The sequence below is a fragment of the Vicugna pacos genome, chromosome 27 (assembly GCF_048564905.1).
Source record: "Vicugna pacos chromosome 27, VicPac4, whole genome shotgun sequence".
NCBI classification, from domain to species: domain Eukaryota; kingdom Metazoa; phylum Chordata; class Mammalia; order Artiodactyla; family Camelidae; genus Vicugna; species Vicugna pacos.
Window position 1 is genome coordinate 23,675,851 of NC_133013.1, and position 20,109 is coordinate 23,695,959.

General features: G+C 55.5%; 1 protein-coding gene across 2 annotated transcripts in view; it reads left to right on the plus strand.

Annotated features, from left to right (window-relative positions):
- The window catches only part of TMEM266 (transmembrane protein 266), a 113,501-nt gene that overhangs the window by 54,176 nt on the left and 39,216 nt on the right, over positions 1 to 20,109 (plus strand). The window contains exons 4-5 of one of the 2 annotated variants that reach the window (XM_072950931.1): positions 13,236 to 13,390; positions 16,291 to 16,364. In XM_072950931.1, coding sequence (XP_072807032.1) covers positions 13,236 to 13,390; positions 16,291 to 16,364 — 229 coding nt within the window. Of the gene's footprint in view, positions 1 to 13,235; positions 13,391 to 16,290; positions 16,365 to 20,109 lie in introns of those variants that run through there. The other variant, XM_015243146.3, reaches the window with a different exon arrangement.

The following is a 20,109-nucleotide window of genomic DNA, read 5'->3' on the forward strand; positions in this document are numbered from 1 at the left end:
CCCCGTGAACTTCTCACCAGCCTGGTCTGTCTTACAAACAGACTTTCTGAAGGTGCAGAGTAGAACGCTGGAGCTGGATGGGGCAGGGAAGACACACCGGTGACACCCTCCTTTTACGTGGGAGAGGCTGAAGGCCAGAGGAGGGCAGGAACAGGTCCTGGGGTCCCAAGGCAGGTCAGACTTTCCCCAGCCCCACCCTGTTGCTCTTAGATAAAGAATTTTAAACATTGGCCAGGAACTTGGGAGCCAGTTCCCGGCCGCCCTGCTTCCTTGGGTGCCTGTAAATATTTTGGAACATGCTGGCTGGCTCCTTTGAATGTAAGAACGAAGGGTTGCTAGGTTATTTCAAAAGCAAGTGAGAAGCCTTACCTACAGGTAAGCTTGCAGAGCTTGGATTCCACCGGCTGTTTCCCAAGGCGCTCGCCTCATTCCGAGATAAATTGCCTAACAACTGTGAAACAGTACACCTTTTGCAAAAACTTCGCCCCAGTGGCTTTCTCTGAAAATATAATTTTCTCCAAGTACTGTGCTTAGAGTCAGCAGGACGTGGGAAACCAGGATAGGCAAAGGGGCAGGAGATAACTCAGGCACGCCGGCGGGGGGCGGTGCCATCCCCGAGCGCGGGCAGCGCCATGGGACCTCAGGGCGGGCTCCTTGGGGTCTCCAGGTCCCTGGCTCAGCCAATGATGTTGCCGATTGGACATTCCCTGAGCACCGTGGCATTGCCCTCTGGAGGTCAAAGGCGGTAGTGCAGCCTGGTAACCTGCCCTTGCGGTTCCCAGAGACTGATTTACCCTCCCCACCTGAGCTAGCTTTAGGCCCTTTTCAAGTTCACAGTCAGAAGGCAGGCAGAGAAGCAGGAAGGCCTGGGAGGTTTCTGGCTCCGGACCATATCCCCATCCGCATCCTGCGGGCATACGCACCTCAGGTGGTCCAGGCTGGGTGGGTACCACTCCGTAGCCTGAGCTGGACGAGGCAGAGGCTCTGCTTTATGATTCCATTTGCTTCTGAATTGGGCCTCTGCAAGGTTCCTTCTGAACAGGGAGAATACAAATGGGATGCCCGCAAGGCAGAGAGGCTCTTGACTTGATTTGAGTCTCCAGGTGTGCCCTGGAACGCTTGCTCCTGGTGGGTAAATAGGAAGCAGCCTGGTGAAGGGATTCACTTCGCTGCAGAGCTCTTGGCAGGGGGGGCTCCACTGGCAGCCAGAGGGCTTCCTGGAGGAAGGAAGAGCGGGCACAGGACGGAAGCCAGGGGACACGGGAGAGAAACAAAAGCACACTGTGAAGCGGGGGAGCCTCTTTTTGCAAGGCTTCTTGGCTCTTGCTGCACTTCCTGGGGTTTTCCTCAAACTTCAACCTGGCCCTTTCTGAAAAGATGCAAAACAAGATGATTTACAGTTCTGGTAGGTCTTCAGAAAGCTTTGGTGTGAGTCCGGTCAAATGCACCTCTTCCTACTAAGGGAAGTGTTTTCTGTAGGAATGACTCTGTTCTGTAGGAGATGAGGGGGCCTCAGGGACCCCAGCAAGATGGTGCCCAGTGACCTGGCCACCCTGCCAATCGCTTCTTTTAAGCCCAGTGATATTTCAGTGCCTTTAAGCTTCCCAGAACCTGAGAGTGTTAGAGCTGGAAAAGACGTTAGGGATCTTTTATTCTAAATATTCTAATAGGATACCCGAGTGCAGAGAGTGGAAGGAACTTGCCCAAGGTCACACAGTGACACAGACAAAAATAGAGCCCTGGCTCCTGGCTCCTGATCCAGCCTGGCACTACTGGTCTTCCATGCTTCACCTGTCCCTTTACAACGTCACAGTTGTGACTGTGGTTGGCACACATTGCACATGTGACACCACTATTAGGCATACTGTCAAAGGCCCGTAACTTTGGGGCGGGTGGTCACTGCAACGTGGGCAAACCCCTGATGTGGAAGGGTTTTATCTCTGCCCGGCTCCCTGACTTCCCTAACAGCCCTTGTCCTTCTGACATCCCTGCCTAGCAGAGCTTTAACTGCAAAGCTGTCTGCTGTCCACCTTCTTTGCTTCCACACCCAGACGGCTAGGGGCTCAGGGAGGAAAATCAGACAACTGTGCAGATGGGCCCAGCCTCAGTCTGATGGGGCTGCCTTGACAAAAGACCACAGACTGGGTGGCTTAAACTGCAGGTATTGATTTTCTCACAATTCTGGAAGTGGGAATTCCAAGGCTGAGGTGCCAATGGGGTCAGCGGCTGGTGAGGGCTCTCTCCTGGGGCGGCAGACGGCTGCCTTCTCGCTGTGTCCTCACATGGCCTTTCCTCGCTGTGTGTGAGTGGAGGGCTAGAGTGGGCTTGGGTCTCTTCCTCTTCTTATAAGGGCACCAATCCCATCATGGGGGACCCACTCTCATGACCTCATCTAAATCTAGTTACCTGCCCGAAGCCCCACCTCCAAATACCATCACGTGGAGATTGAGGAGGGGGTTGGGTCCTCATTTGGAGGGTGGACGGGAAGGGCACAAACGTTGTCTATAACAGCACCTCCCCGGAATCAGCTTGATCCTCAGTGTTGCCTGACAGTCCTCCTCTATGGTCCCGGCCCCCAGGTGGCCATTTCCGGTTGCTTCCATTCCCCCCATGTCTCCTCTTGCCCCCCGCAGATGCCCTTCTCTCCTCCCTCCCACAGAAAGTAAAAACAGCCACGGATGAACTGCCCCCCACCCCTCGGTCCTTCCCTTCATCCGCTCTAGGGCCTGCCTTGCCTCTCCTGAGCTCGGATTCCCTTCCCCTCACACCTTCGCATGAATTTGGCTCCATCAGTTACATCCTCACCCTGACCTGTCACACACGCAAGGTCTCGCACCTCCTCCCTTGACTCCACGTCCCGTTAGCTGCCGCCGTCAACCTCTTCCCCTTTGCAGCCAAACCTCTTAAAGTCCTCATCTACACTTGCCATGTCCCCTCTGCTCACTCCCGTTCATTCCTCAGCCTGCTGCTGTCCAGCCTCAGCCCCATCCACACCGTGGCAACTGCTCCCTCAAGGTCATCAGCAGCCGCCACGTTGCTAGGATCCCTCTTCGGCCCTGGGTCCAGCATTGGGAACGGTCAGCCACTCCCTCCCTCTGGAAGCCCTGCCTGCTTGGGTCTGCTGCTCTCTGAGCTTCCCTCCTGCCCCACCTGGCTGTCCCTTCCAGGCCTTTGACAGATCATTTTCTCTGCTTGGTCCTTAGTTGCCGGGGCTCTTCATTTTCTGTCTTTGGCCATTTGCGCTCCGCTAATCCTGCACACTGGGTAGCTGCGTCCCCCCCCACAACTGGAATTAACATTCCTCAGCTTGTAAAGCTCAAAGCCACGTCTCTAGCACAGCTCCCTCCCTCTAACTCCTGGCCCATAGCCAGCTGCTTCCTGGATGCCTTCACAGGACCCCAGACACACCTGGAACCCTAACATGTGTCTGTGGGGTCGCCTGCTCTTCTGCCTCTGAGTTGGCTGCACATTTGAGAGGAGAAGTGTTCCTGTCTCCACCCAGAGCCTTTTCAGTGGCAGCACTCAGGTGCAGCCTGAGGAGCTGTGACCTGCCCAGCCGGGGCTGTGGCCACCTCAAACCCAACAGGCCCTCAGCTTTTCCCAAAATGGATTTTGTCTGGCCGCGTCAGTGGACCTAGACCTAGCTGGCTGGCCTCCTCAACCTGTTACCACAGTGAGTCACGTGTGCATTCTGGCTCATTTACAGTGACCCTCACCTCCTCCTGGCCTTCACCGGAGCCAGTGGTTTCCAAGACACCGAAGCTCCATGAAGCCGGTCAGTCAGGCTTGGTCACCACTGGAACTTGTGTCCTTCTTCCTCCCCTGCTCTGCCCCTCCCCCCGTCCATGTCCACTGCCCATGAAGCCGCTGCCACTGAAGCGTCCATGGACGGAATGCTAGTTCCCAGTTCGGGGGCTTCAGAAACCATAAGGCCATGCAGGGTGAGGAGGAAAAGCCTCCTCTCCCCACGACTCTATCCTAAGAGATGATGCCAATGGCACATTTCTGCTGGAACTTCACAGTCAGAGGGGAAAAACATAATGGGGGCACAGGGATGGTTTTTAAGATTTTAAGCCAGGAAAAGAAGACAGGTCCAATATAGCAACTTCTCTATTTAAAGACTGAAATAATTTTAGATATGCCAGCAAACAAAGGCTGGAGACAAAGGGGCGGGGGAGGAACCTTCTAAGCCACAACCCTCAGTTCCCTCCTCTCTCCCCATACTGTCCAGCTCAAGGACCACCCCCTCCAGGAAGTCTTCCGGCCCCCACCCCACCCAGGCCAGGGCCTCACCTTGGTGCGCCCATAGCCCTTGGCCAATCTCTATCTTAGCACTTGTGACACTGGGCTCTGCTCTGTTCTCGAGTCTGTCTGCAGTACAGGACCAAGCGCTCCGTCAGGGCAGGGACCAGGCCCTCTGAGCCTGGAACACTGGAGCGTGTTGATTAAATGCAGGAATGGTGTGGGCGAGTGGGTGAGTGAGCGAGGCGGTGTTAAAATCAGGATTAGACAAGAAGGGAAAGCCCAGTTCCATTTGGGGAGAGTTGGGGGCTGGCCCCAGGCCTGCGCAGGGTCCGGGAAGAGCCTCAGGGAGGGATCAGGTGTCTCACACCCCAGAACTCAAGGCCACGGTCTGGCTGGCCCACCTCTGGGCGTCCCTGCTAATTCCACACCCCCTCCACAAAGTCACCCTAAAAGAAGTAAATCAGATTTGCCTCAAAATATGCCAGCTTCACTTAGTACAGCCTTAGCATCCTTTTAGAAGAAGAAGAAGCCTTTCAAGTTCAGGGTTAAAAGGCACTTCCACCCCTGCTGACCCTGCAGGTGCAAAGTCTGGAAGTTCTGCATCACAAGGCTTGTGAAATCTTTCCGTCATTTTTCCCCCAAGGGGAAAAATGTTGCAAAGAGCTTCATTAATCCATTTTCTTGCATCCAATGAGAGTTGTCTGTAACAAAACTCTGCCCCTTCTTCTGGCACACCAGCTGGCCCTGGACCCAAGCTGGCCCAGTGACCACGACTCTAGTCTGAGCTCAGGCTTCCAGGAGGGTACTTGATGCCCCAACCAGGAAACAGAGGTTTAATTCAGATAAAAATTTTTTTCTCACAAGCAGAGGTTAGCTTCTTCCCTGTAGTCCAAGAACCATGAAGATTTTATGTTGACTTAGAAGGTAATAAATTCACAGATACGTTATTTCTCAGCAAGATAAACGTCTTGCTCCCACCTACTCACAGGGGCAGGGTGTACAGCCCCAGGAGACCACTAGGTGGCGGCAGAGCGCCTCCGACCACCTTTGTTGGGTGCAGGAGTGCTGCCTGGAATGATGGGGGGTGGGAATTTAAACTCAAGGGCAGGCCACCCCCAAGCAAAGAGTGTGGCTGACCCAGGATTTACCAAGCCTCAGCTCAGAACCACAGAGAGAAGTGGACAGAGAAGTGGGGTGTGCCTGAGAGCTGCAGCCCACCGGTTGCACCAGGTTAGGAAGCTGACCTCATCCAGGCAGGCCTCCTGCAAAGCATGGCACAAAGGAGGCTCTCAGACTTCTGGCCAGTTCCCAGAATTGAGGACTGCCAAGGCGGAGGGAGTCTTGTGGCCCCTGGGTCCAGGAGCACCCTACTCCCTCCCCTGAGCCAGGCTTGAACCCCCCGGCAGCCCTTCAGAGATATGTGGACAATACACTGGGTCCCCCCAGGTAGGGGAGCCAGGCCATGGTGTGTGTTGGCCATTGTGTCCCCAGAGGGGATTTGGTGGCTTGCCAAGTGGGATGACGGCTCCTACCTCCTGGCCCCGAGCTCTGGCCACCACACCCTGCTCTCTTTCCCAGCTTTGGCATTTCCAAGGATGCAGGAAATCTGGAACGAGCGCATGTCAGACTTCCTCAACCCCAGCTACACGCGGACCTCCCCCTCCCTCTGCCCCAGGGCTCTGATTGCAGAACTGAAGCTGCTTGTACAGGAACTCCCATTTCTTGTTCCCCAAAGAGCTGGGAGAGTCACCTCTCACCTCCACCTGAGAGTTCCTGGGACATCGCAGTGTAGTGAGTGCTCGCACCTCTGGGGCTGCGCGCTGCTGTGGCTTGCGGGTGGGAACTGGGTACAGGAACAAAGGGGATGCTTGACGATGCTTCTCCTGCTGTTCTGCTTCTCCATGCGAAAGTGAGAAGGAAGTAAAAGCGTGTCCCTGTGGGTGTTGGGCTGATGGTTCTCATGGGTGGATATTTGTCCGTTTAAGAAGTCCTACACGTGTGAGCTCATTTCCTTTTCCTGCTTTTTTTTCTCTCCCTTTGTGTGTTTAGTTTTTCAGGGTAGTCTAGGACTGAGAGCTCATTGCATAGTCAGAATTCACTTACAAGGCTGCAGGCCCCATGCAGATGAAGGCTCTGACCTCCCTCACGTGCTTAGCACCCGGTACGATGCCAGGAATGTCATAACTGGAATGGAATATGGGCGGTTGAAACTGCCCCTGTTGGGGTGATTAATCCTTTCTCTCATGCCCGCATGCCTAAGTCACCATAGTAGATGCACATGTGTTATGGGATTTACATGTATTTTTTTTTTACATTTTAGAACAACAACTTTGCAAAGGGAGGGGGTGCTTATTCCCTTTTGGGGGATTCGGAAACTAAGGCTCAAAGACTGCACTCAGAATTCAGCCAGGGGTGGGGCTACAGTTCCCACCAAACCCCAAACAGGAAAAAGTCTGGCTTTCCCCACTGTCAGCAGGGAAACATGAGAAGGAATTGTCTCTTAAAACTACTAGGTGAGTTAACATTTGTAAAGTGTGCTCGGAACAGCATACATACGTAGTAAGTGCCTTGTGAGCATTTGTTAAATCAATAAAAATAAAACCCAGATCAGTGCCAGAAGCTGGATTTCAGTCAGCTTTGTGGCTTTCTCTGACAGCATTTTCATCCTCTGGAGTAAATATGGTAAAGAAGAGTAAAGCAGGGCCACAGGATGCTCTGCCGATGACACCGCCACCAAGGCTGTGGCATCCAGGCCACAGGTGTTCAGCATCACAGAACTGGAGCATCTTAGGGCCTGGAGGGGTCTCAATTGCCCAGTCCTGGGGTTTGAACTTGGAGCCCAGGTATCCTTCTATCAATGAGAGTCAAGAGGGCCACGTGCCCCTTGGAATGTTATGCATAGTGTTGTGGTCTTGTGCATCTTTCATGTGTAGGGCCATGGTTTTCATCCTGAGGAGAGCTTTGCAACCCAGAAGGGTTCTGAGGCTCTGATCTAGCCATGGCTCCCAAGGTCAGAGTTGGGGTGGGGTTGGTGGGGAGGCCCAGTGCCCCAGACTTCACTCTGGCTCTTGCTACCAGACAGGCCTCACTCCAACCCCCTTCCTCCGCTCCTTTCTGTGGGGACTTGATGGATGAAAATCTCCACGTAGGACCAGCAGGGCCATCGGTTCTGGCTCCCCCCAGGGAAGTAGGCTCTTCTGTGATCTTCCACCTCCTCCAGGGACGTCACGACTGTCCACTGCCTGTGAGCACCTTTTCAGACAACTTGAGGGTCTCCAAGTCCCCATACTCTAGCCACCCACCCCATCATGCATCCTCCCAGCCATGCCGGCTGGGCAGCCATGCCGGCTGGGCAGCCATGCCGTGGATTGCCTGGGTGGGAGAAGCCAGGCCCCGCAGGAGCAAACTGTCATCCTGGCACGGTGCGTTTCTGCTCTGCCCTCCAGAACGGGGCTGTTTCGGTGCCAGGCTTGGGAATGCTGCCTGATGGATCAGTGACCTGGAGCCGCCTCCTTCTGGGCCACTCACGTGGCCTGACCTCACATGACGGATCCATCAGAAGCTTGCCAGAGTTCATTTTAATATTCTAAAAGTTACTCTCTCAAACTTTTATCAAGACACCTAAGTGTATAAAGCAGAAACAGTAAGGGTACCCAGTCTCCCCTCCAGTCCCCAGGTTCCCCTAAGGCCTCAGGAATGATTGGTGGACCCTCACGGTAGAACGCTGGCCTGCCTGCCAGGAGATGCCATCTGGTTGTTGGTATTTACAGATTTTGGCAGCCCCAGCAGGCCTCCTGGAGCTGTCCCCTTGCTGTCGCTGCACCAAGATAGGAAATTGGGAGACGCCTGCCCTCTGGTGGTGACTCTGGGGAAAAACACCACCCTGAGAACCAGTTCCAGGGCTCTGATGGGGTGGATGCTGAAGAGATGGAGGAAAGGATCTTCTCTAATTAAAGAGTCAATGCTGATTTCCCTTTTGGCCCATTAAGCTCCTTGAGTCATTATTTAACCACTCAGGGATATTTTGAAGCTGAAAAGATTCTATTTTTCTGCTAAAACACAATCTCCTAGGAATGTCTGAGTCATTTGAATTTCAAAGGATATTTTATTAGCAGCTTGGGATTTCCAAACCCTGGGACAGCCAGAGGGTCGGCTGCTTCAGCCCAGCCTCTGTCCTGGAGCCTTTAGGATCTATGGTCCTGCTTTTCAAGGAGCTGGAAGCCCAGAGTCTGCTTGGACTCTGGCTTCAGCCTCAGATCTGGAGTGAGGAAGCCCTTGACACCCCCAGACACACACAGTCTGTCTCACTGAGTGTCACTGCTGCCTCCTGCCCCGTGGAGGGCCTGCCTGCTTCACCACTTCCCGGGGCCGGCTGGGGACCTGCCTGCCTTCACTGCCTCATCTCTCCTGCACCCAGACTCCCTTTGCCGTGCCCTGCCCACCTCCTGAGCTACCTGTTACCTCCTGTGAAACCTAAATTGGTGGTTGTCACCCAGCATCTCATTGAAATGCAGACTCTCACTCAGTGGGTAGGGAAAAGTCCAAGACACTGCATTTCCAGCAGGCTCCCATGTGATGTTGATGCTGCTGGTCCCGGAGCCCACTGAGCGTCAGGGGCCAAGGACAGTGGTTCTCAGTCTCAGCTGCACATTGGAATCAGCTAAGGAGACCAAAAAATACCAAGGTCTGAGAACCACCGCAGAGGCTGCGGTTACGTGGCCTGGGCGCTGGGAGCTCTAAAAGCTCCCTTGGTCCTCAGGTCAGCCAGGGTTGAGGACCACTGACCTGGGTGAAGATTGCAGTCTCCCTGCCCCAGGGCAGCCACTCGTCACCAGCTACTGAATCCCTCAGTGTCATCCTTCTTTGACAGGTAGTCTCCCTCCATCTGCTTCACTGGAGTCCACCCCCGCGTGTATCGCTCTGGGGTCCTGAGGTTCACCTAGAGTGTGTAAAAAGCACCCGTTGAACTTGTGCATAAAGGGGGCTGCAGGAAGTCACCCCCAGATCGGCATGGTTGAGGGGCTGGTCATTGAAAGCAGAGCAGGGGCGGGGGTACCTCGGGCTGGCACAGGAGTGGAAGCACAGGACCGGAGCGATGGGGCCTGGGCTCTGCTTCGGGAACTGCATCGGTCGCCCCCCGGGCTGTGGGAGGGCCTGCGGCATCTGCCCCCGGAGAGGGGGTCAGGTAGGCTGCCCCCAGCCCTGAAAGGGGCAGGCCCGCCTCCCCCAGCCAGCTCCTGGCTCCTGCTTTCTGGTGTCTGTTGTGCTGGAGGTCCTTTGGGGGCTGAATAGAATTTTACCACAAATCATCCCTGTTTTGGTGCATCTCACTGCCCTCACCCCTCCGGCTCTCACTCACATGTTGCTTTCTTGGTGAGGCCTGCCCTCACCACCTAATTCACTGTCACCCTTCATGCCCCACCCCCGCAGTCCCCACCACCATCCACTGTCCCAGTTTGTTACATTTATTGTTGGACTCTCACCCACTGGAAAGCCAGCTGCCATGAGCCTTTGCCTGTGTTGATCACAGGGCCTACCTAGCACGGGGGTGTCTGGCATTCATTCATTTGACTTCCAGACCTTCCGCTGCCTGGTTTCTGAGTCCTGCCACCAGCCTGGGCCCTCCCTGGCTGCTCCCCGGGGGCCAGCTTCCGACCACTGGTGACCTCGGGCACCTGCCTGCAGCTCCTCGCCCTGGGTCCACACTTGGCACTGACTGCTTCCCAAAGACCCAACCTGGGTCTGCCCAGGATACTTTTCTAACCCAACAAGAAAATGAAAAGCAGCCTCTTAGCATTTGAAGCCAGCTAAGCCACATCAAATGACTTTTCCCTCCCATGGAGGCAGGTCAAGATTGGAGTCTCGGGTTTATAGGGAAAGCCTGCTGCTTGAAGAATCGAATGGGCTGTTTTTTCATCCCCTTCTCCCCGTGGGACCTTCCCTGGGGGTAGAAGGCTGGGTCTCTGGGGGGCGCAGCTGGGCTGCCGGGTTGCACCTGCCGGGAGAGCAGGCGCCCCGCCCTTCCGTTGACGGTCCCAGTTTCCCTGCTGCCTGGCGCCAGCCCCGGCAACCAGCCTTCACAGCTGAGCTTTTTACTTGTCACCGCAGAAGGGTCTCGCCTCAGATTTCAGATGACAGTGAAATGGCATCAGTTTAGGGGCCGCGGACAGTCGGACCAGGTTTTAGAGAGGGAATTGGAGCTGGGTCTCCTCCGGGTCCCGGTGGTGGCGGTGCCTGCGGCCAGGGGGAAGGAAGTAACTAACAGGGGGGCAGGAGGGAGCGGGAAGTGCTGAGGCAGCTGGAGGCTGGGCGAGGGCTGGGGGGAGGGGTGTGAAAGATTAGAACAGGGCCAAGCGGAAGGGGGCGGGAATGTCACATTGGGAAAAAAGGAGGGGCGTAGGTGAGACACTCGCGGGATGGATCAGGAGGAGAGGAGGCCAGCTGAGTCACTGGGCCAAAGGTAGCTTAAAATTCAGAGTCTTCCATGCACCAAAGCCATACACAGCTGACAGCACCTGCGGGCAGAGCATCTAGGCTTCTCTGGGCCTCAGCCAGGTGGGCACGGCTGTGCCTCTGAGCTCCCCTGCCCTGGTCCTTCTTTCCTGGCCTCCGGGGACAGACACGCCCAGCCCTCCTGCCAGGGTCCCTCTTGTGGCCTTGCCTTCCCTGGCGCTGGCTTCTCGCCTGTACCCCAGAGTTCCCGTGCATCCCTCTGACCAAACCACAGCCCCCCTCGCCAGGCCCCCTGGAGACCCCTCTGCGAGGAGTTTAGTGTTGTCAGGTTTAGCAAATGAGAATACAGGACACCCAGTTACATCTGAATTTCAGATAAACAATGAATAAGTTTTTTAAAGTAAGCCTATCCTATGCAATGTCTGGGACATACTTATACTAGGAAATTGTTCATTGTTTACCTGAGATTTAACTGGATGGCCTGTATTTTCTCTGGCCACCCTGCTGAGCTATGTGTGGGCCTGTAGGAAGGTGGAGAGAGGTGGTTCTGCAACGGATGTTGAAACCCACCTGCAGCAGGTGAGGCAGGCCTTCATCAGTGGCCTGCACGGTCTGGCCTCCACCCACTTTTGCCCCCTGTCTCCGGCTTGTCTCTCAGTGAGAACCCTCTCCCGCCTGGCTGCTCTCCTCACCCCTCACCCCACGCTCTTGGCCATGTGGGGGTCACCCTCCCCTTGTCTAAAATGCCTCCCTCCAGCTCCCTATCACCTGCTGAAATGCCCCTACCCCTCTTCCTGGGATGAGTTTCCGAGGCTGGGGTTTGAACCCCCAGTCTTTTCACGCCTCCCCCCTGCCCCCGACTGAGGACAGCCCCTGTTATTCCCAGAGATTTTGGAAAAACATGCAGAAAGACTTGAATAAGCCAAATTTCCTGCCAGGTTTCTGAGCCATGAGCTTTGTCCCACCTTCTAACAGCTGGGGCCTCCTTCAAGGAAGAAATCTCCCCCTTGAAGTACTCACGTTATTCCTTCGGGGAGAAGAGAGCACATCAAAGCAGAGCTCCCCGTGCCAGAGACACTCTTGGGATCTTCCGGGATGGGTACTGACCCCTATGGAGCAGGCTGCAGCCGACTGCTTCCTCTGGACAGGAGGTGGTGGCCAAGTGTTTGGGGCATAAAATAATTTATCATCACCACCATCACGGTCATCACTGCCATCACCATCATCATCATCATCATCATCATCACCATCACCATCATCGCCACCATCATCATCACCACCATCACCATCACCATCATCATCATCGCCATCAGCTACATGGTGCTTTACAGGTCAGATACGTTTTCTCATTTAACTTTCAATAATCCTAGGGGTTAAGGAGTTTTACAAGTGAGGATGCAGTCCAGGGAGGCTGAAGACCCCGCCAGAAGTGAGGACTCCCCAGCTAGTGCTGTCTCTGACACCCAGTTCTTCCTCATCAAGGCAGGCAGGCAGGTCCAGCTTATAAATGAGCTGCCAAGGCAGTGAGGTTTGATCATAGAATCCCCATGCCTCCTCAGAGGCACCCCCTTGTCCCTGGGATCTTGTGTTCCTGAAGGGAGTGGATCAGATCCTTAAGAGACACACCCATCTCTGAGGTCCTCTGCCTCCTCTCCACTTCCAAACCTATGCAGGAAAGATTCCATCCTCGGTGGCCTCGAGTCTGTCTATGAACATTCATGATCATCCAGTGAAAGGTTTCCCAAAAGACAGTCCTTAGAACACCAGTCCCTCCTTATGCTCTGTGACAAAAGGGTGCCATGGGCCGATGAGTTTGGGAAACAGCAAGTGTAATTAATCCCTTTTGGAGCATGACAGTGCTTGATAACATATTCATGGCACATAAGTGTCCCACAGAGAAAAATATCCACTTAACTTTGATCCAGATTTTCCAAAACTTACCCAACCATGGAAACTGTTTATTGAGTAACAGCCATTAACATTCTGTGGAACTAGCATTCCTTATAACGTACTTTGAGAAAAAGGGATCTAGTCCTAATCTTTCCTTATATAGCTGGAAAAACAGAAAATCTATGTATGAATTCATTGAGCATTAATTAGAGGTGGACTGAGGGTCTCCTAAACACAGAGCCCATGCTGGGTTCCGAGACTACACAGAAGCAGAATAATAAGCTTGGTAATAATAATAATAATTCGTGCAGCACATATACATAACCAGGCTCTCTGCCGACCTTTGTGATCTTCCGTCTTTACAACAAGCCTCTGGGATGTGGGTTTCGCACCCATTTTAAGGATGAGGAGACTGAGACATGGAGATGCTGGGAGCTGCCTGGGTCAGCCTGCAAACCGAGCTCTATCTCTGAATGAGATGTCTCTGCTCTTCGTGATTCTACCCAGGGGCCCCTTGAAGAAGGGTGTGTTTCATCAGGAAGCACAGAGCTGGGGAGCAGTGATGCTGGGGGCTGTGAGAGCAGGGCTGTGGCAGGACCTCACCTCACCTCCTCTCAGTGCCTCCTCCCTCACTTTTGTCCCTGCAGGTCTACCTGGCTGAAGCCGTGCTGTGGGAAGAGAGCAGCCGTGTGGCAGGTATTTTTGCTCAGTGCGAGTGTCAACAGTTTCCTGGTAGCCTGTGTAATATTGGTGGTGATTCTCCTGACTCTGGAACTTCTAATAGATATAAAGCTTCTCCAGTGTGAGTAGCAAGAGAGATATATATGCAAATACGTATGGTGTCAATATTCCATGTGCATCCGTCAGGGGTCCCCAACCAGCAGCGCGATCTGCCCCCAGCCCCCGCCACTGCCCACCGCCGGCCCCACGGCTCAGGGCGGGTGAGCACCTGGAGGGAAGCACCCGGCAGCTTCTCTCTCTGTCACCCCCAGCACTGGTTTGCCCCTCTGTGCCCAATGTGGCCTCTTCCTCCCCCGCCCCAGCATTCCATGATCAGAAACTGATGAGATCAAACACGTTGGGGACCCCTGTACGCACTTTTTTTTCATTGTTCCCATTTGGAATTTTCCAGGTTGGGATTTTCTGTAGCTTAAAGAGTTCCCATGTGTGGAGGCGTAACTTGTAGTAACTAGTAATGACAGCAGCCACAGTGACAATACGATTGCTTGTACTTTTATTCAGCTGTAAGTTGGCAGTGTTGCTTATTTATAACGCCATCGTTTTGAAAGTGCATCTCCATACGTTTGACCCTAGTAGCAACCCTGTGAGACAGGCAAGGCTGCTATTATCCCATTTCACAGACAAAGGAATTAAGATCTGGAGCGGTTAGGCTTTCCCTGGGTAAGAGGCGCTGGAGCTGGGTCTTTCAAGCCATCAGGCCAGTTCTCTTTCCCACCCTCGCCCTCATGGTGTTCATGTTCGTGATGCACATGGCAGATGATGGCTTGTTCACTACCTCTGCTGTCCTTCTGTCAGAGTGTCCCTGCTTCCTGCCCCCACCCTTGTAGACCTCTGGTGCACCAGGAGGGAGGGCCAAGGGTCTTGACTTGACTTTGGATGAGTGAGTGGTTGTTGGTAGAGCTCCTGGCTTCCCAGAGTTCCCCTATTCAGAAGGTGGCTCATGTAATTGCAAATAAACAAAGAAACGAAATTATTGGCCACCAAGAAATTTCCTTTCCTGCCATTGGCAAAATCCAGGACTATAGATCCGGCCAAGCCCAGACCCGCTCAGTCAATTTGAACTTGTTGTGTCAAGTGCCCCCAGTTCCTTTACTGGAGCCTCTGTATTCAGGGTCCATTGAAGCTCATTCCGTGCTCTCTGAGAGAGGATGGTGGGGAGCATGGAATTGCTCCTGTCTGATAAGCCTCATTGGCTTTTGTACAGCTGGTGGCCCCTTGGTTCCAATCAAAGTATCTTCCAGCAGAAAGTGACCGGCACTGGTTTTATGCTCAGCCTGTCTTCAATTAAACCATGTTGAATACTTTCCCTCCCACTCATCCATACGTCTGCTTTTTATGAGGTCTGTCCATAACGGAGTCTTTCTTTCCCTGTTGTGGGTTATATGCGGGGCCCTGGGCCGCGCAGGCTGTGACAAGGCATTGAATAGAACTGAGAACCCGGCCGACGCTGGAATTTTGCTTAAAATTAAGTATCCAGGAGATTGATTTTGGTGGGAGATCCTATAGCAGCTCATAAAAGGCGTCTTAAATTCCATAAAACACACAATCAGAGATTTATTGCTCTTCTAAAGCAAACCGTAAAAAAAGGCATAGGAATTCATTTGAGAAATAATGGGGAGAGATTTTATGTTTCCAGAATCATCAGGAGGTCTTTTCAGAGTCACACAGGCCTCAGCCTCCCGGTTCCCACTAGGATCTGTGTGACCAGGAGGGGAAGAATCCATGGCATTGTCAGGGCTTGCCCTCTGAGGCGTGTACTGGCCCAAAGCCAGGGACCCCAGAGTCCCCCACCTGGAACCTGGTGCTGCAGCCTCCTTCCCCTGGACATGCTCTGGGACCTTGTTTTTTACCCACCCCAGGGGTTGCCGGTCTCAGAGCTTTGGGGACACTGTGGCTTCCTCTCCTTGGGCCAGCCTGCCGCACTGATGGCTCTGGCCGTTTACCTTGGCCCCCAGGGATCTGAGCTGCGTGCTGAGCAGGCCTGGCCAGAGTCCAGTAGGGAAGCAGGGCCAGTGTGTTCTCAGCAGCATTTCTGCCTTGTTTTGGCCCTGCCCCACTGCCCAGGGATCTCCTACTAGTATCTCTGTTAGGCCGGCCCTCTGGAGGGGCATCCCCTCCCACCCAGTATCCATCAGAGCCCACCTGACCCTTATCTGGGCCCCAGCATCCTACTTTTGGCCTCATTCCCTGATAAACTGTGCCCAGCTCAGAGCCTGGTCGTGACTCCTGCATTGTAAAAAGGCCTTCCAGAGGTGGTGCCTTAACTCCAAGGATCGCCTGGTGGAAGGTGGGGTGGGAGCTGTCAGTGGCTGATGGCTCTCCCCGCTCCCACTGGAATCTGGAAGGCCAGGGGAACACGCTGGAGTGGAGCAGACCCCAGCTGCTGGCTCAGCCGCTTTCGGGAGGCCGACATCCCCTGCCCCACCCCTGGCTCCCTCTTCCAGCCTTCTCCCCAAAACACCCCGCTGACACCGCCTTCTCAGCCACTCAGAGTTCTCAGAATGAAAAGTCAAAGTAAGCTTGCCTCCAGACCCACACGCAGTGCACGGTGCTTTGGGGGTGAATGGTGGTGGGATTTCTGAAAGCTTGTCTAGACCTGACTGACACTGCTGACCAGGTCTGAGAGTCCTGGATGTCTTCTTAAGCCCCCTCTGGATGGCTCCTTTCTGGGCACAAAGCGTACCTCGGCCAGTGGGACTGAGCTGGAGCTCTGAGAGGTGGCCCTGGGGAGACGTAGGCAGTTGCTTGACGGAGAGAAGAAAAGCATCAAGGGCCACCAGCCGCCACCGCCTCCATCGCGGACGCCCTTAGAGCTGCCCTGACGTCCCCTGGCCTGACTGCATCCAGGTGGAAACGCTCACGGCCCGGGCTCCTGGCGGCCTGCCTCCGGCTGTGAAGCCCCCTCTACCAAGGCACCTAATTCCTAGTCCCTAAAATTGGGCCCTATTATTGTGCTTGCAGTTTCCAGTGCGTTCCAGTTTGCCGGTGTGATACACTGGATCAGTCTGGTCATTCTCTCCGTGTTCTTCTCAGAGGTAGGTGGAGACTTGGGCCCTGTGACCTCCTGTCCCAGGGACACCAAGCTTTGCTCTATAAACGTTTACCAGCGTCAGGCCGTCTGCCAGCCCCCGAGGTTGCAGAGAAGGAGGCACAGTGCAGGGAGCTGAGTTCTGTGCTGGGAGAGGCACAGGGAGGCTGGCCCCTTGAGTGGAATCCCAGAGGATGAGCAGGTTTTGTCCAGGAGAATGGTGGACGGTGACATCTGTGAAGGTGAGACTGAGTGACGTAGCTGAAGAAGAGCAAATAATTTGTGTGCCAGTAGCAGCAGGCAGATGCCGGGCTGAAGCCCAGGGAGGCTGGAGGTGGGGAGGCCGACTAGGACGCTGTGGCTGTGGTCCTGGGTGCCCAGGTCACCTGCCCCTCAGGGCCAAGGCATGAGGAGGGCAAAGATGGAGTCATAGGGCTATGCAGTGGACTTGGCCTGGTGCTTCGGGGGTACAGGGCCTGGCTAGGCTGAGCTGTGCCCCTTCTGTGTGAGCAAAGGGACACTTGCCTGGGATCAGGGAGCGTGGATGCTCTTCACTGTTGTTGGAGTCGGCTGATGAAACTCAAGTCTGAATCTATGTGGGAGGTAAGAGTGGAAGAGCCCCTGGAAGCTCGTGGGCACTGGGTTTGGGTGGGAGCTGACAGCCCAGAGTGGGACTGAAGTGGGTGGGAGCCAGATCTCAGCACATCCCTCCACCTTGACGTGGGGACACGGGGGCAAGTGACACTTCCTCTCAGCAGCTCCCAGCTGTCACAGGGACGCCCCCTGGCCCACATTTCAGGGGCATTGGCTTGGGGCTGCTGCCAGCAGGTCTCTGGGGGAAGCTGAGAAGACTGGGTTTTATCCTATGGGCTGTGGCGGGTCTTCGAGGGACTGGGGAGTTTTAGGTGGAAATCTGGTCCTTCCGAACAGAAGGCTGGTCCAAGTCAGCTGCCACTGGCCCTCTCCCTCTGTGGGCCCCCACCCCCACAGGTCCAAATTAGCTGGTGCAGAGCCCAACGGGGCCTCTCGGTGTGGTCAGCAAGCCTGGGAGAAAGTCAGAACCAAGTGAGGCCCAGAGACTGCTGGGAGGCACACGCACACACGCGGGCAGATGCGGGCACACATGGCTCACACCAGTACAGGTGATGCCTTCCTGGAGGCAGAGGGGCTCTGAGTCCCAGGGCACGCGGGACCCTGAGGGGAGGAAGTGATGTGGGTGGAGGCACCAGGTACAGAATATTTTGTGATGTGATCAGGGAGCCCAGGGAGTCAGGAGCCCCGGGGCTCTCCTGAGGGCAGCTCCGACCCCATCTCCTGCCATGCACTTTCTCTCTCTCAGAGTCAGGGGAGGCCTGGGCCTCAGGCCTTGAGTCCAGAATCCTGAGTCTGGGTGTGGCGTGTGGTGGGGCTCGGCAGCAGGCATTCCAAGCATGGAACATTCTCTTCCCAGGCCTCAGCTCCTACAGCCCACAGAGTTGGCAGGCAAGCCTGGGCCTGAGGCTCAAACTGTGGGGGTGCAGATCCCAACGCTGCCCACCCAGGGAAGTGCCCCGTCCACCTCGCTGAGGTCATGGCCCTGGAGCTGCCTCAGCCCCCCAGACAGTGCCTGCTGCCCCTCGGAGGAGGGCCCTGGCCTCCCTGGCCCCCTCATCTCTGCTCCCTGGGATTCCCTCCCACACACACACATGGGCCGTGGCCAGATGTCTCCTTGATGCAAACCTTGGAAAATGTGCCATGTGTCTCTGACTGCCAACAAAAATGTTTAATCAGTTGCTGCGGTTCTTCCATCTACCCCTCTGCTTTGGTTTTATTGGCTTTGCAGAATTTATTACCCAGCGTTAATTTGGCATTCCCTTCCTGTCACTGCCGGAGACAAGCCACCTGAAACAGACAAGCCCCTGTGCAGAGGAATCGGGGCCTCAGACCCCCACCCCCGCCCCCCCCCCCCACCGCCGAGGCCCCCATGGGAGGGGCTGGACTTCCCACAGGCTCAGTGGGGAGCCCTGGGGGCTGCGGGACCTTGCCGAAGAGGGGAAGAGGGCGAGGGTGGGGTGGAGCTGCAAGGTGGGAGGAACAGAGGGGTAATAGCAGTAAGGGGGGGGGCGGATGGTAGGGGAGTAACAGAGAGGAAACAGGAGCAACTGAAGGATAACAGGGGAGACCTCCGCCCCCAGCACTCCCCGCCCAGAGGAGCAGAGGGGCTGGTACGCAGTGAGCTCTCAGGATGAGGCGGCCCAGCTAGAGAGCCTGGGTTTCCATGTCTCACGGAGCTCCCAGGAGAACCAAGAACAGTCCCTTAGGGCCCCTCCTCAACCCCGCTCCAGGGTTGGAAATGTGTGAGGGTTTTTTGAGCTGCTCACAGTGACCCGGCATCGCTAATGAAAAGGGCCGGGGGAGCCAAACGTCCCTCAGTAGTGGAGCAGGCCTGCCTGTCTGCCTGCTGAAAATGCAGCCGTGTCCCTTTAAAACTGCCTGGACGAGGACCGCAGCCTGAGGTCAGGAGGCCAGTTCCCACCAAAACTGGGTCCTTATCTGGTCCGTCCCACCGCATCTCCCTGTGGCCCTGGTGCTGCTGGGTGGGGAGCCAACCAAGAATCTGGGGGAACTGATTCCAGAATCTGCCAGGAACTGAGAAAGGGAAAGGCTGAGCCTGCACTCCCTCTGACCACAGCCCCAGCATGACCGGCACCCCCTCCTCACCTAGAGAGAAGCTAACGCCACCCCTTTGGGGCTGGCCCCTCCTTCTCAGGGAAATACCTGGGACGTGGCTGCAGGCCGAGGGCGGGGGGCACTCCGGACCTGCTTGGGCTTAACAAGCAGGTGTGTGTCACCTGCAAACTCCAGGAAGGTCGCACCCGAAGATCCTGGGCGCTCTGCAGCCTTTCGCCTTGTCCTGAGCAGCATTCCACCCCTGGTCTCAACTGAGCTTTAGGACAGCTCCAAATTGGGCGGGACATTTCGTCAGTTAGGAAACTGAGGCCTGGGAGGAGTGGAAACCTTCAGGAATACAGGAGGGACAGACAGAGGCCTCCGGGTGGGTGTGCCGTGTGCTGGACCACATTTATGCATCTCAGAGCTCTGAGGGCTGCCCCAGGCAAGACGCCGCAGAGGACAGAGCAAGGCCCGAAGAAGAGAAGCAGGGGGCTGGTCTGGGCTCAGTTTGAGGACATCTGTTCAAACAGGCCCAGCTTTTCAGGCAGATGCTTCTCAAAGTGGTGAGAGCAGGTGTCCTGCAGTCACGCTGTGTGGGCTGCCCTGCGGGGGCCCGAGGTGCAAGCGGGCGCCCGCGAGGCCCCCTGGGCGCTGCTGCGCTAGGTCAGGCCAGGCCGTCCCGCTTCCAGGGGGCCCTGCAGCGCCGAGCCTGGGCAGACCCTTTGGAATCCAGGAGGAGATCGTACAAACAGTATTTCCAAAATGCCGCCCCGCCCTTGGCTGAGATCAGGCCCATCGGCCGCTTGTAACCGGGAGGCCAGCTGCTTCTCTTCCTGAGACTGCATGAGGCTTTGGGGCCTGGCCAGGCAGGGCCACCCTGCAGCAGGGCCTGGTGTGGGCCCTGTGGTGTTGGCCCGTCCCCTGACTGGGCTGGTGATGCAGAGAGGCCCAGTCCTTCTCCTGAAAGAGGAGAAAGCTGACCCATGGCTGGACTTCCAGATAGGGGCCTCAAGGCAGTGGCAGCAGCTGCTTCCTCCTCTTCCTCCTCCGATTTATTATGATGATGATGATGCTTTTGAGGTGAAATTTACACAGCAGAA